Below are 13,586 nucleotides of genomic sequence, written 5' to 3' on the forward strand. Positions count from 1 at the left end.
TGGATAAAGTGGTAACTCTTGCAAGTGACGGTGCTAGTGTCATGACTGGAAGGAAGGGGGGTGTGGGTGTAAAGTTAAAGGAGCTTGCACCACTGCTGATACAGATCCACTGTGTAGCCCATCGCCTGGCGCTGGCTGCAGGTCAGGCTTGCAGAGATGTGCCTATGTTGGATGAATACCAGAGCACAGTTAAGTCAGTCTACAAACATTTCAGTTTATCTGCGGTGAGATACAATAAATTGAGAACACTCATGTCAGTGTTAGAGGATGACAACCACAAATTCGTCACACTGAAAGAACCAGCAAGCTTCCGATGGTTGTTCCTGGGGAAAGCTGTGGATGCTATCTATGAAGTGTACCCTGCACTGTACCAGACCCTGGAACATGAGGCAGCTGAAGGCAATAATGAGGCAAAAGGGCTACTGAACAAACTCAGATCTGTGAACTTTGTGCTTGTGACAGGTTTTCTGAAAGATGTGCTAACGGTCATAAGTAGGCTGAGTACCCTGCTTCAAGGTGATAGTGTGGACACTGAAGTTGTTAATACACAGGTTGAATTAACACAGGCAAAGCTAAGTAAAATGAAAAGAGTGAATGGTCCTGAGCTTGATAAGACATACAAGAACATTGAAAATGGAATGTACAGAGGTGTGAAATTAACTGACAGGGAGACATTACGCCTTGGGTTTCAGAATAGTGCAGATACTTACTTAGGCAAATTGTGTGATAACCTAACTGACAGATTTGAACCAGAGTCAATGGCTACATTAAAACAACTGGACACTGTACTTAATCCCCAGAAAGTGCCAAAGGCAGTGACAGCCTTAGAGTCTTATGGAGAGAATGAACTAGAGAAACTAATAGAAGTATATGGGGAAAGCGTTATCAATGGCAACAGAGCCCGAGACAATTATCTTGACCTGAAAATTATTCTAAAAAACCTTAACAACAAGAGCTGTCTCCATAAGATGACACATGCCCCCGATGGCACTTTGAATGAATAGTTATGGCCGATGTTAGAGTTTAGGACCTTTGACCTACGGACCTGGGTCTTGCGCGCGACACGTCGTCTTACTGTGGTACCCATTCACGCCCAATAATTTTAAAATCCATGCATGAATGACAAAGATATGGACCGGACACGCCCATCAACGCACTATCATGAAATATGACCTTTAACGTCTAAGTGTGACCTTGACCTTTGAGCTACGGACCTGGGTCTTGCGCGTGACATGTCGTCTTACTGTGGTACACATTCATGCCAAGTTACTTGAAAATCCATCCAAGGATGACAAAGATATGGACCGGACATGAATGCACTATCATGAAAAATGACCTTTAACGTCTAAGTGTGACCTTGACCTTTGAGCTATGGACCTGGGTTTTGCACGCGACACGTCGTCTTACTGTGGTACACATTCATGCCAAGTTATTTGAAAATCCATCCATGGATGACAAAGATATGGACCGGACACGAATGCACTATCATGAAAAATGACCTTTAACGTCTAAATGTGACCTTGACCTTTGAGCTATGGACCTGGGTCTTGCGCGCGACACGTCGTCTTACTGTGGTACACATTCATGCCAAGTTATTTGAAAATCCATCCATCGATGACAAAGATATGGACCGGACATGAAAATTGCGGACAGACTGACAGACTGACAGATGGTTCAAAAACTACATGCCTCCCTTCGGGGGCATAAAAATCTGCAGGAAGGGTGTGTACACATAATTAAAAACTACTCAGAACTCTACCCTGACTTTGCTAAATCAGCCAAAATACTGCTTGTGTCTCCTGTGACCTCAGTTGCCTGTGAGAGGGGGTTTAGTGTGCACAATCACATTAAAACTAAAGGACGCTCTAGGTTAGCTCATGAAACTGTTGTAAAGTTAATGAGAATCAAACAGGAAGGCCCCTCTGTTAAAGACTTTGATACCAATGCAAGTGTAACAAAGTTTTGTGCAATGCACAATAGAAGAAAGTAAATGTTTGTGACTTGGTTATATGTACAGTGCTACAATGTATAACAGATGTTACTGATGAAGCATTATGTTTCTATATTACAATATGTTGTGTATATATGCAAAAATGATCATATTGTGAATTCTTATATTTCAGACCAAATGTTTTAATGCTATGCTCCTGATAAGTATTAAAATAAAGTATTATATTTGTATGACATTAATGAGAATCAGACGGGAAGGTCCCTCTGTTAAAGACTTTGACACCTTTGCAAGTGGAACAAAATTTTGTGAAATGTTCAATAGAAGAACGTAAATGTTTGTGACTTGGTTACAGTGATACTATGCTGTTAATAAGTATTAAAATAAAAGTGTTATATTTTTCACCTATTCAGTCTTTACCTTTTTATCTCACCTTAACAAAGTTTGGGTGAAGAACTGTGATTACTAAATGTCTGTTGTCCGCCTATACTTAATTTTAATGAACTTGAAATTGCTAGTGAAACCCTGGTTCAATGCACTGTACCAAAAGGAATAACTTTAAATCTCTCTTTGTAATGGCATAGAAAATCACAGATTTAAATTAATTATGAAGTAATAGTTTATAATAAAATAATAGTAAAGGAAAACTACACATCTGATAAAATCTTTAACCTTTAGCCTGCTACCGGCAAGTGATTATGCCTTTGTGGCCAGTGCAGACCAAGATCAGCCTGCATGTCGGTGAGCATGGTCTGCACTGTTTGCTGTTCAGTCAGAAAATTTTCAGTAAACACCCCTTCAAATATTAAATGGTACTGCCCAAACTGAATGATGGACCAGTCCATTTTAGAAATTTAGTAGGGTAAAGATTAACTAACAGGTCTAACATCAATCACTTGTGTTATCTGAAGATACCTCCCTGTACCTGCTGGCAATGTGCTTAAATTAATCTATAAAATTCGCATTTATCCTGGACTTATCTCCCAGTCTGCATCTTTTTTTTAAAACATTTACAATCATTCCGAACAATTACACACCAATATCTACGGCCGTGTATGTAACAAAACATTAATCTACTTAGTTAATACCTGGATTGACTTCCCTGTATGTGGCAACACCATAAGAGCTGACAATACTCTGGAATACCGTGGTGAACCTGTTAGTCATGAAGTATGTGGGAGGCGTCTCATGGGTTACCATACGGTGCAAGATATTTGGAACATTACTCCCACTCAACTCCTGATAAAAGAAAGAATTTTGCATCATATAACAGTATCAACACAATAAGGACTCGGCACAGGTTACAATGATATACCAACCCTCAACTTGAATGTCAAACATTTTACATTCTCAATAAGTCAGTTCACATAAGAACAATGTTGGGACTCTGGTCTTGTAAACTATTTCTTTATTCAAAGCTTTTACCATATGATGAATAACCTCATAGCAGTTGTAATTTGCTGTAGACAAAACAGAAAATAGAAACTCTGTGATTTTTTAATGTTTCATTACAAACTAGAGCTATCACTAAAGGTGATGAATGTACCCCCCGCATGCACTGACACAGTAAATTGCAATTTGACGCACACAAGATTGCATAATTATATGGACTGTATGTATATAGACTGTATGTATACAGTATAGTAACAAAAAACAAAGTCCCATAACTATGCAGAATATTTATCTAAAAGAACGTAACATGCACCATGCACAACTAGGGTTGGTACTGATCACTTGTGTGAAGTTTCATTAAATTGTGTGCAAGGGTTCGGCAGATTAGGCGCGCACAAGATTGCATATGCAGACTGTATGTACATAGTATGTTAACAAGAAACAAAGTCCCATAACTCTGCTATTTTTGTTGTTTGCCCCATGCACAACTACTGTTGTTACTGATCACTTGTGTGAAGTTTCATTAAATTGTGTCAAGGGGATGAGGAGAGATGGTGCGCACAAGATTGTGTCTATGTATATAGTAACAAATAACAAAGTCCCGTAACTTTGCAAATTTTTTTTCTGAAAGAACCTAACATGCCCCATGCACAACTACTGTTGTTACTGATCACTTGTGTGAAGTTTCATTAAATTGTGTGAAGGGGATGAGGAGAGATGGTGCACACAAGATTGTGTCTACGGGCAGACAGACGGACAGACAGACGGATGGACGACGGACGGACAGACAGACAACCTGAAACCAGTATACTCCCCCTTACAACTTTGTTGTCGGGGAATACAATGATCACAAAAAGGTCAATGATCTACTGTAGTATCTGTTTTGTTTTTGTTGTGTTTAACATCACACATGGCAACTTTCCAGCTTTTGATGGTGCTCCTTCCGGCATTATTTTAGGCATGGGCAGGTACCTGGGTTGAACCACCAACCTTTCATAAGCCAGTTAGAAAGCTTCCTCACATGAAGAATTCTATGCCCAAAGCAAGGTTTCGAACCCACATCAGTGAGGGGCAAGTGATTTGAAGTCAGTGACATTAATCACTCAGCCAAAGAGGTACCCCTACTGCTTTTTTTTCAGTTTAGGATAGTTTCTCAACAGTATTTCAGTCATGTTATGGCAGGCAGTTAACTTGACCACCGTTCCTGAATTCCATACCAGTACTTACCTGTTCTACTAAAGTAACTGCCAATTTCTCCACATGATTCAGAGGTGGAGGACAAAATGACTCCTGACACGATGTCTATAATTATTAAATCATCACAGAAAACATAAGCTGGGCCCAGGGATCAAACTCATGACCCCCCGATCTTTAGCTCTACACTCTCCCTACTGAGCTAAGCTGGTAGGTCCCTCTTACTGCAGTGTAATTCCATGTAGTTAAGGTCAAATATTGACCCAAACCTATAAACTTGCAAGTCACCCATAACAGTTACAGAGAAGTGTATCTATTGAAAACACCCTTTTTAGCTCATCTGATTTTTTGAAAAAAAATGATGAGTTATTGTCATCACTTGAGCGGTTGTCGGCGTCGGCGTCTGCGTCGGCGTTGCCTGGTTTAGTTTTATGTTTAGGTCAGCTTTTCTCCTAAACTATCAAAGCTATTGCTTTGAAACTTGAAATACTTGTTCACCATCATAAGCTGACCCTGTATAGCAAGAAACATAACTCCATCTTGCTTTTTGCAAGATTTATGGCCCCTTTTGTACTTAGAAAATATCAGATTTCTTGGTTAAGTTTTATGTTTAGGTCAACTTTTCTCCTAAACTATCAAAGCTTTTGCTTTGAAACTTGGAATACTTGTTCACCATCATAAGCAGACCCTGTACATCAAGAAACATAACTCCATCTTGCTTTTTGCAAGAATTATTGCCCCTTTTGGACTTAGAAAATCAGTTTTCTTGGTTAAGTTTTATGTTAAGGTCAGCTTTTATCCTAAACTATCAAAGCTATTCCTTTAAAACTTGCAACACTTGTTCACCATCATAAGCTGACCCTGTACAGCAAGAAACATAACTCCATCCTGCTTTTTGCAAGATTTATGGCCCCTTTTGGACTTAGAAAATATCAGATTTCTTGGTTAAGTTTTATGTTTAGGTCAACTTTTTCTCTTAAACTATCAAAGCTATTGCTTTAAAACTTGCAACTCTTGTTCACCATCATAAGCTGACCCTGTACAGCAAGCAACATAACTCCATCCTGATTTTTGCAATAATTATTGCCCATTTTGGACTTAGAAAAATCATTTTCTTGGTTGAATATTATGTTTAAGTCAACTTTTCTCATAAACTATCAAAGCTATTGCTTTAAAACTTGCAACAGTTTTTCACCATCATAAGTGGACACTGTACATCAAGAAACATAACTCAATCCTGCTTTTTGCAAGAGTGATGGCCCTTTTTAGACTTAGAAAATCATGGGTAGGACAATATTTCTATTATACAAAAAAAATCAGATGAGCGTCAGCACCCGCAAGGCGGTGCTCTTGTTTAAACAAGAGATCACAGAGTGATCTTGGCGCCCACCAATGTGCCATTTTTTAGTGTTCCAAATTTAAAGACTTATTGACTACCTCAAGGTCAAATTTCATTTCCGTACACAACACTGTGCATGTGGTCCAAATTCGAAAGCTGTAGCTTGAGAAATGTGAAAGTAGGTCACTAGGTCAATGTCAAGGTCAAAGTTTGTTTCGGTACACAATCCTATGCATGTGGTCTAAATTTGAAGCCTGTAGCTACAGAAATGTGAAAGTAGGTCACTAGGTCAATCTTAAGGTCAAAGTTCATTTCGGTACACAAAACTATGCAAGTGGTCCAAATTTGAAGGCTGTAGCTTGAGAAATGTAAAAGTAGGTCACTAGGTCAAAATCAAGGTCAAATTCTATTTAGGAATACAAAACTATGCATGGGGTCCAAATTTGAAGGCTGTACCTTCAAAAATGTGAAAGTAGGTCACTTGGTCAATGTAAAGGTCAAAGTTCATTTCAGAACACAAAACTATGCATGTGGTCCAAATTTGAAGGATATAGCTTGAGAAATGTAAAAGTAGGTCACTAGGTCAAAATCAAGGTCAAATTTTATTCCGGAATACAAAACTATGCATGTGGTCCAAATTTGAAGCCTGTACCTTAAAAATGTGAAAGTAGGTCACCAGGTCAATGTAAAGGTCAAAGTTCATTTCGGTACACAAAACTATGCAAGTGGTCCAAATTTGAAGGCTGTAGCTACAGAAATGTGAAAGTAGGTCACTAGGTCAAAATCAAGGTCAACTCATGTCAAGGTTCATCTTGCCACTCAAAAATATACATGTGGTCCAAATTTGAAGGCTGTAGCTACAAAAATGTGATAGTAGGTCACTAGGTCAAAATCAAGGTCAACTCTTGTCAAGGTTCATCTTGCCACTCAAAAATATACATGTGGTCCAAATTTGAAGGCTGTAGCTACAGAAATGTGAAAGTAGGTCACTAGGTCAAAATCAAGGTCAACTCATGTCAAGGTTTATCTTGCCACTCAAAAATATACATGTGGTCCAAATTTGAATGTTGTAGTTATTGACAAGAACATTTTAAAAGCTTTTCCCTATATAAGTCCAGGGCGGGGCCATATTTGACCCTAGGGGTATAATATGAACAACCTTAGTTGAAGACCACTAGATGATGTCACATATAAAATATCAAAGCCCTAGGCCCTGTAGTTTTGGACAAGGGGTTATTCAAAGTTTTTCCCTATATAAGTCATTATAAACTATGTGACCCCCAGGGCGGGGCCATATTTGACCCCAGAGTAATAGTTTGAATCATCTTGGTAGAGGACCACTAGATGATGCTTCAAACCAAATATCAAAGCCCTAGGCTCTGTGGTTTTGGATAAGAAGGTTTTCAAGTTTTTCCCTATATAAATCTATGTAAAATATAGAAATAATGGAAATTATTTTAGAATTAAAATAATTTAATTTATTTTTTCTCAAATTGTTGCTCGTTAATTACCGTCTGCTAGTTTATTAAATTGTCGTCTGTTTTCGTAGATAAACGTGTCATCGATATTGTTACACTTGGCTGATCTGAACTGGTTCCTATTGATACTGGTACCCAGTCGATATAATATAAATACCAATAATCTGGTGCAGTTCTCTCACATTTTGCTAGCTACACCGTCGGTAACGTCAAAACTATTTACATGTTTTGATTTATCATCGCAATGCCTCGTGGTCAAAGGCGGGAACTGATATTTCGGAGGAATCCTTGCAACAGAAATATTCTGCAGTATGCTCCTCAGGACAATGGCAAGAGGGATGCTAGGTGCAGAAGCCTTAGAAGAGAATGTTGTTGACGGTGTTACTAATCTTCTGCCGGTATGTCGAAAAATAATATCACAGATTTAGTAGATTGTTTGTTGTTCAAACATAGATCCTTACGTTTTTTCATAATATTCACGAATAGGGTGTGGCGACGCAAATATATATCTACGCACGCGGCTACAGGCTATCCTTTTGACTCTATTTTGGCATACAATATCAGTAAACTCGGTTCCACGGTTATTCAAATTTTACTGTGTATATAACTTTTGATGACATAAGGCAACATGTACTACACTTAGCTTGCAAAATCAAAGGTGTTTTGTAAACACAAATGTATAATTTGATTTAATAGTCGCTATTTTCACAGGCGTCTCTGTTCATAGTCATGATTTCCATGCTTTTTCAGTGTCAATTTAAGGTTATAAGGTAGAACTGGAGCAGGTGTCTAACAACAGTTCGTTTTTGTAAACATCATGTTTGTAAAAATTAGATTTAGTTTTTGTATCCTAGCTACGATTTTCATATTTTGATATTTATAAGAAAAACATGAGTTCAAGCTAAAACAAAATATAAACAAAAATTAGGTTATTTTGCATGTAGAGAAATATTTGTTTTGAAAACTTGTGGTACGAATGACCTAGTAATTGAACTGTATTTGACATTTCTTTACAAACTTTACGCTCGACAGATGTTTACGTAGCGATTCAGTGTCAGCTTTAATTAAATGTTAAGGCGAGTAGATAAATTAGGTATTGCAACCGAAATGCACAGTCAAAAGTCCGTATTTTTGCAAGGGTTTGGTAGTTAATCTGAATAGTTACTAGCGCATTAAATGTACAGAAAAATATTAAGTTTTTTGAGAAATCTACTAATGAATTCATCACTTACGTTTCAGTATACCAGGTATTCTTACAAAATTGATGAGATAATAATTGCATTACATGTATAACTTCAGAGATCGCGCACTGCGTTAGAAGAACTTATTCATTCACGAGTTATGACGATCAATTTCTTTTATGTCAAAGCACTTCAGCTCCATGGTCTAAGTCAAACAATAATTTATGGGCCATTACATGCTGGTTAAACCAGTTAACATCAGTTTTTATGCATATGTATTATGACTGTAATTTCTGTAATCGTACGTGGTTTATTCGCAAATTGCTTACGACGTAAAGTGTACAAATTTCAACGCGCATATAAAGTCTTTAAGTAATCAAAAGTTTTCGTCTTTTTGTTCGAGTTCCTTTCATAAAGGATCACTTCTCAGATTCTGTCAGTTTAGGAAACATAACAGTTGGAACATCTTATCTCTTACACAAACTGTCTTCTAATTTCATTGAACTGCTATGTTCACTTTAAGAGTAATAATTAAATACGTTTCACTGAATTCAGAATAATCAATACGCAAATTTAAAATAATATTGAAAATGACCGAGTAGCCGGTCCCACTGCTAAATTTCAAGATTTCAATAAAATGTTTCATTTCACAAAAATATTTCAGGTGAATATAGAGGAACTCACCATTTATCATACAATGAACGATCTTATTAACGGTTAAAATAAATGGGTTCAATAATTAGGTCACTTCGGATCTCAGTTTACGTCATTCATGCGCAGCAGGTTCAATTTAACCATTTATAAATAGTTTACGTTATGTAGCATAGAAGTATGTCAAAACATTAAATTCACAGGCGAACACAAATTAAAACTTATTTGTAGATACACGAGGACGTTGACATATCAATTAAAGTCGCTTTCATTTGTAACTTAACCAGGTACATAACATTTGAATAGTTTGCTAGATTTTAGAATCTGCATAAATCTAAGTTGAACACTAATAAATTGTCACATTTCTAAGATTGTACCGGTTCGTCACGATGACAATTTTTACCGGTCAATCTTTACTCGCCGTTTTTGGTCTGACAAAACTATATCATCATACAAGAATTAGGATATTTAACAATGTTATGATTTTTACAAAAATAAATCAGTTGGATTTCAGTTTTTTCTGTTACAAGCTAAGATTTATAATCTTGTCTTTTGATAGTACCCGGGTGAATATTCCGATTTTGGTATTTATTTTCACCGTCACTGATGACTTAATTTACGATACAGACTTGGATTTACAGCAAACATAACATTGACGGAATTGTTTCCAATCTTAGCGGCGGTTGTGGTTTGGGGATCAGACTTATTAAACAACTGCTGAATAATAAGTAATAAATCTAAAAGCTCTTTTGCCTCAATAGGGCAGTTATAAGTATCTTGTACAAACTATCATGTAGTTGTCAGATTTTATTGCTTTCCTATATACGCTGAACATGTACCAGGTCGTCAATATGACATTTTTGGTTTAAGTTATTCAGATTCAGATAAGCAGCTCCTGATGTAGATCCATAGAGTTCGAACATTGTTACAATCTTAAATAAAAGTAGCACTTATACCTCGGTTACATACAATACAGCTATTGAATCATTAAAAAAAAAAAAAAAAAAAAAAAAAAAAAAAAAAAAAAAAAAAAAAGTGAAAGACGAATTTAACTTACATTACAGGCTTAAAATCCTACCCCGCTGCTATTCAATTAATTCTGGTGTGTGTATGCAACCATGATTATAATAGGCACGTACCACACTGTTGCACGCAAAACTAATGGTATTTCATATAGAATTATATATAAAATAGACTCTATTTTGACAGGTGTCACTGTTCATAGTCGGGATTTTCTTGCTTTTTCAGTTACGATTCAAGGTTAAAATGTAGGATGGGAGCAGGGCTTTAAATTAATTTCACAAACTGCACGGGTTTTTCATTTACATACAGGTTTCGTCATAAATAAACTGTTAGACGGCTGTCGAAATAATTGTGCTACCCGAGACAAGCGGGCTCTATCGACAAAGTTTTTAATAAAGGTCAAATGCGACTGCTTCACGTGCACGATATACGAGGAATACGAGTTGAAAATATGTTAGTCTTTGTTTATTGTATCATACTTTGGTTTGTTTATGTGAGCAAACGATTAACATACAAATTGTTCAAGTTTCAGACTTGTCCGTAGTTGAGAACAAATATGCGTATATAAAATTTCAAAACAATGAAATATGTATCTATCCCCCGTTATTTCAGAAGTAAGGAGTAGAAATCGGGTCACATAAATTTTTCTATAGGCGCAGACAAAATGTCTTCTGTGTGTGCATTAATTATCTCAATTAATAGAGAAATGATCGTAAATTCAGGACTTCTACTCGTTAATCTGGAGTAAAATGTCAGTTTTTTCTTTTTTCTGCCGTTTCAGCCAAATCTTTAAAAGGGGAGCTTGTACTGTCTAATTGTTGATGCAAGTTATAACAAAATCATAGCTTTGGAAGTTGTAAGATTAGATTTAGTAATATATGGCCTACCGCAAGTTAGTTTATTCAGGTGGCAAATTCATTATAATTAGGCTCGATATTGATGCTATGCCACATTTTGCTTCGGTCAGGTGGAATACAGTATAAGAAAGTAGGACTACAGTTTTTTGGTGATTACATAAAAGATGCGATTTGTTAAAGAAGAGTTTGAAAGGCCGTAGAATTTTGGCGGATAAATTATAAATTTATTGTGGCGGTAAAATTCTGTCGGCCGTGAGGTGAGCGGATACGGTGTCTGTATGTTTGCATTCAAGTTGCGTACTTTGGGGTATCATATGTTTACCAGTTTGTGTTAACTGTATAGTAAAAGGTTTTGCCCTAGTACTTGGCGATTCCTAGTGTTGCGTGTGTTGCGTATGTTGCGTTGCTCTCAGTGGTGTCACTTTGCCTTGCCTTGCCTTGCCTTTCATTGACTCGTGTTGCGGTTTCGCTCATTCTCGGTGAAACCCGAAATGGGTGGAATGGTAGCTCGACGTTCAATTGAAATTGTTGTGTGTTTGCATTTGAGTGATACCTGTTATAAAGTGCAAAGTGTCTTGTGTTGCTTTGCCTTTGAGTGACACCTGTTACAAAGTACAAAGTGTCTTGCGTTACTTTGCGTTGTTTGAGTGATACCTGTTACAAAGTACAAAGTGTCTTGCATTGCTTTGCCTTGTGGTCCGTTGTGTTATATTGCCTCGCTTTACATTGGCTAGGGTTGTGCATTTGACCGCATCCCGGTGACACCGGGCTGGGTTGGATTCACAATTCGAAGTTCGATGGATTGCGCAGTTGCGTTGTTTTTGCAAGCCTTGGGTTGGTGCGTCTGTTCTCCTCTCGGTCGACGGATTTTGCTGTGCTTTTAAACGACTCTACACGGTGAGACCCTTGTTGAGTCATGAGCGGCCGATCAACTCCCAATATTGTCAATATACTTTTACTGAATTTAATTAAATTATTACAAAATGTATCATGCGTATGTTTAACTATCGTTGTAAGTATCAATGCATATTCTTGATGAATAAAGAGTGTTGTATGAGATAATTGGTTTTTATTTTGAGTAATAAAATAAAGGGAAATTATATTAGAATTAAAATATTTAAATTTATTTTTCCAATTGTTGCCGTTACCAATTACCGTCTGAAAGTTTATTCAAATTGCTCCGTACTGTTTCTGGAGATAAACAGTTGTCATCGATATGGTTACACTTGGAATGATCGGACTGCGTTCCATCATGACCGTGGTATACCCATCATAATATAATACCAATTAATCTCTGCAGTAACTGCTACCTAAATATGCTAGCTACACGACGTAACGTCAAAACTATTCCCCCTCCAACAATCCCAGTATTTATATTAACACTCGAAACATAGACTTGCATCTTTACTTCGGGCAGTAATTGTAGTTTAAATGCAACTTCTGAGAATACCTTCAGTATTTTCATGATACATTTTACTGATCTAAGTTATGTGATCTTACTAGTATTGTGGAAATATTTATGAAATGGATGTCAAATTGATACAGAAATTTCCATACAAGTCATTCTATTTCACATAAGACTACGTCCATGTTCGTAGTTCAAGTTAATTTGATTATGGTCCCACTTCTCATGTGTTCTTGAGACTGAAGTTATGTTGTAGTGCCTGATCTTTCTTACTTAAATTGCAGGGTTAAACGTTTGCGCAAGTAACATGATGAGGGTGATATACGATGAGCGTATAACACTGGAGAGATAACACATCAGCCATCAAAATTATGAGGGGTAATGTCCATCTTTTATGTAAACAAGGACTTCCAAAGTGTAAGAACATTCATACCGTTTATGAAAGAAAAAAACTGAGACATCTTTTGATGCAATGTTTAAAATTATTGGTAAATTTAAGAAAATCGGTTTAGCATGGCGGACATATTTGTATATTTCTCCAGTATAATTTGAAAGATTTATACATTCTTTAAAAAGTGCACGGATAGTTAATGATATTAAGCATACATATGCAGAAATGAAAATGATTAAACTAAAATACAAGAAAACACATTAGTGAAGTTAGAAAATTATAGAATAAATTTCACTTTAAAGTAAATGTGGCCTAATGAAATAAATTCAAGGACATAAAAAATTAAAGAAGATAAGACGTCGTAAATATTATTGTTTGTAACTTAAAACTTTGTGTCACAGTTGGATATCTCAAGAAAATTCTGGCTATTATTTGTGGAACAATTATTATGTAGGACACTTGCTTTTAACTGTGACATTTGATAGACCTTAATATTAGTTTTTTCTTCATCTTGTCATAATACTATAAGTAAAAGGTGTTTATTTATAATACTGGCTTGATGGATATTGTCGCTCATAATATGTTGGCGGTAAAATTCTGTCGGCCGTGAGGTGAGCGGATACGGTGTCTGTATGTTTGCATTCAAGTTGCGTACTTTGGGGTATCATATGTTTACCAGTTTGTGTTAACTGGATAGTAAAAGGTTTTGCCCTAGTACTTGGCGATT

General features: G+C 36.6%; 1 protein-coding gene across 3 annotated transcripts in view; it reads right to left on the reverse strand.

Moving 5' to 3' along the window:
- Positions 1-13,586, reverse strand: part of LOC123563136 (V-type proton ATPase 116 kDa subunit a 1-like) — a 70,667-nt gene that overhangs the window by 29,965 nt on the left and 27,116 nt on the right. For all 3 annotated transcript variants that reach the window (XM_053529257.1, XM_045355753.2, XM_045355749.2), the window contains one exon: positions 3,037-3,187. In XM_053529257.1, the coding sequence (XP_053385232.1) occupies positions 3,037-3,187 (151 nt within the window). The remainder of the gene's footprint in view (positions 1-3,036; positions 3,188-13,586) is intronic.

Source organism: Mercenaria mercenaria, chromosome 2, assembly GCF_021730395.1.
Source record: "Mercenaria mercenaria strain notata chromosome 2, MADL_Memer_1, whole genome shotgun sequence".
Taxonomy (NCBI): Eukaryota; Metazoa; Mollusca; class Bivalvia; order Venerida; family Veneridae; genus Mercenaria; species Mercenaria mercenaria.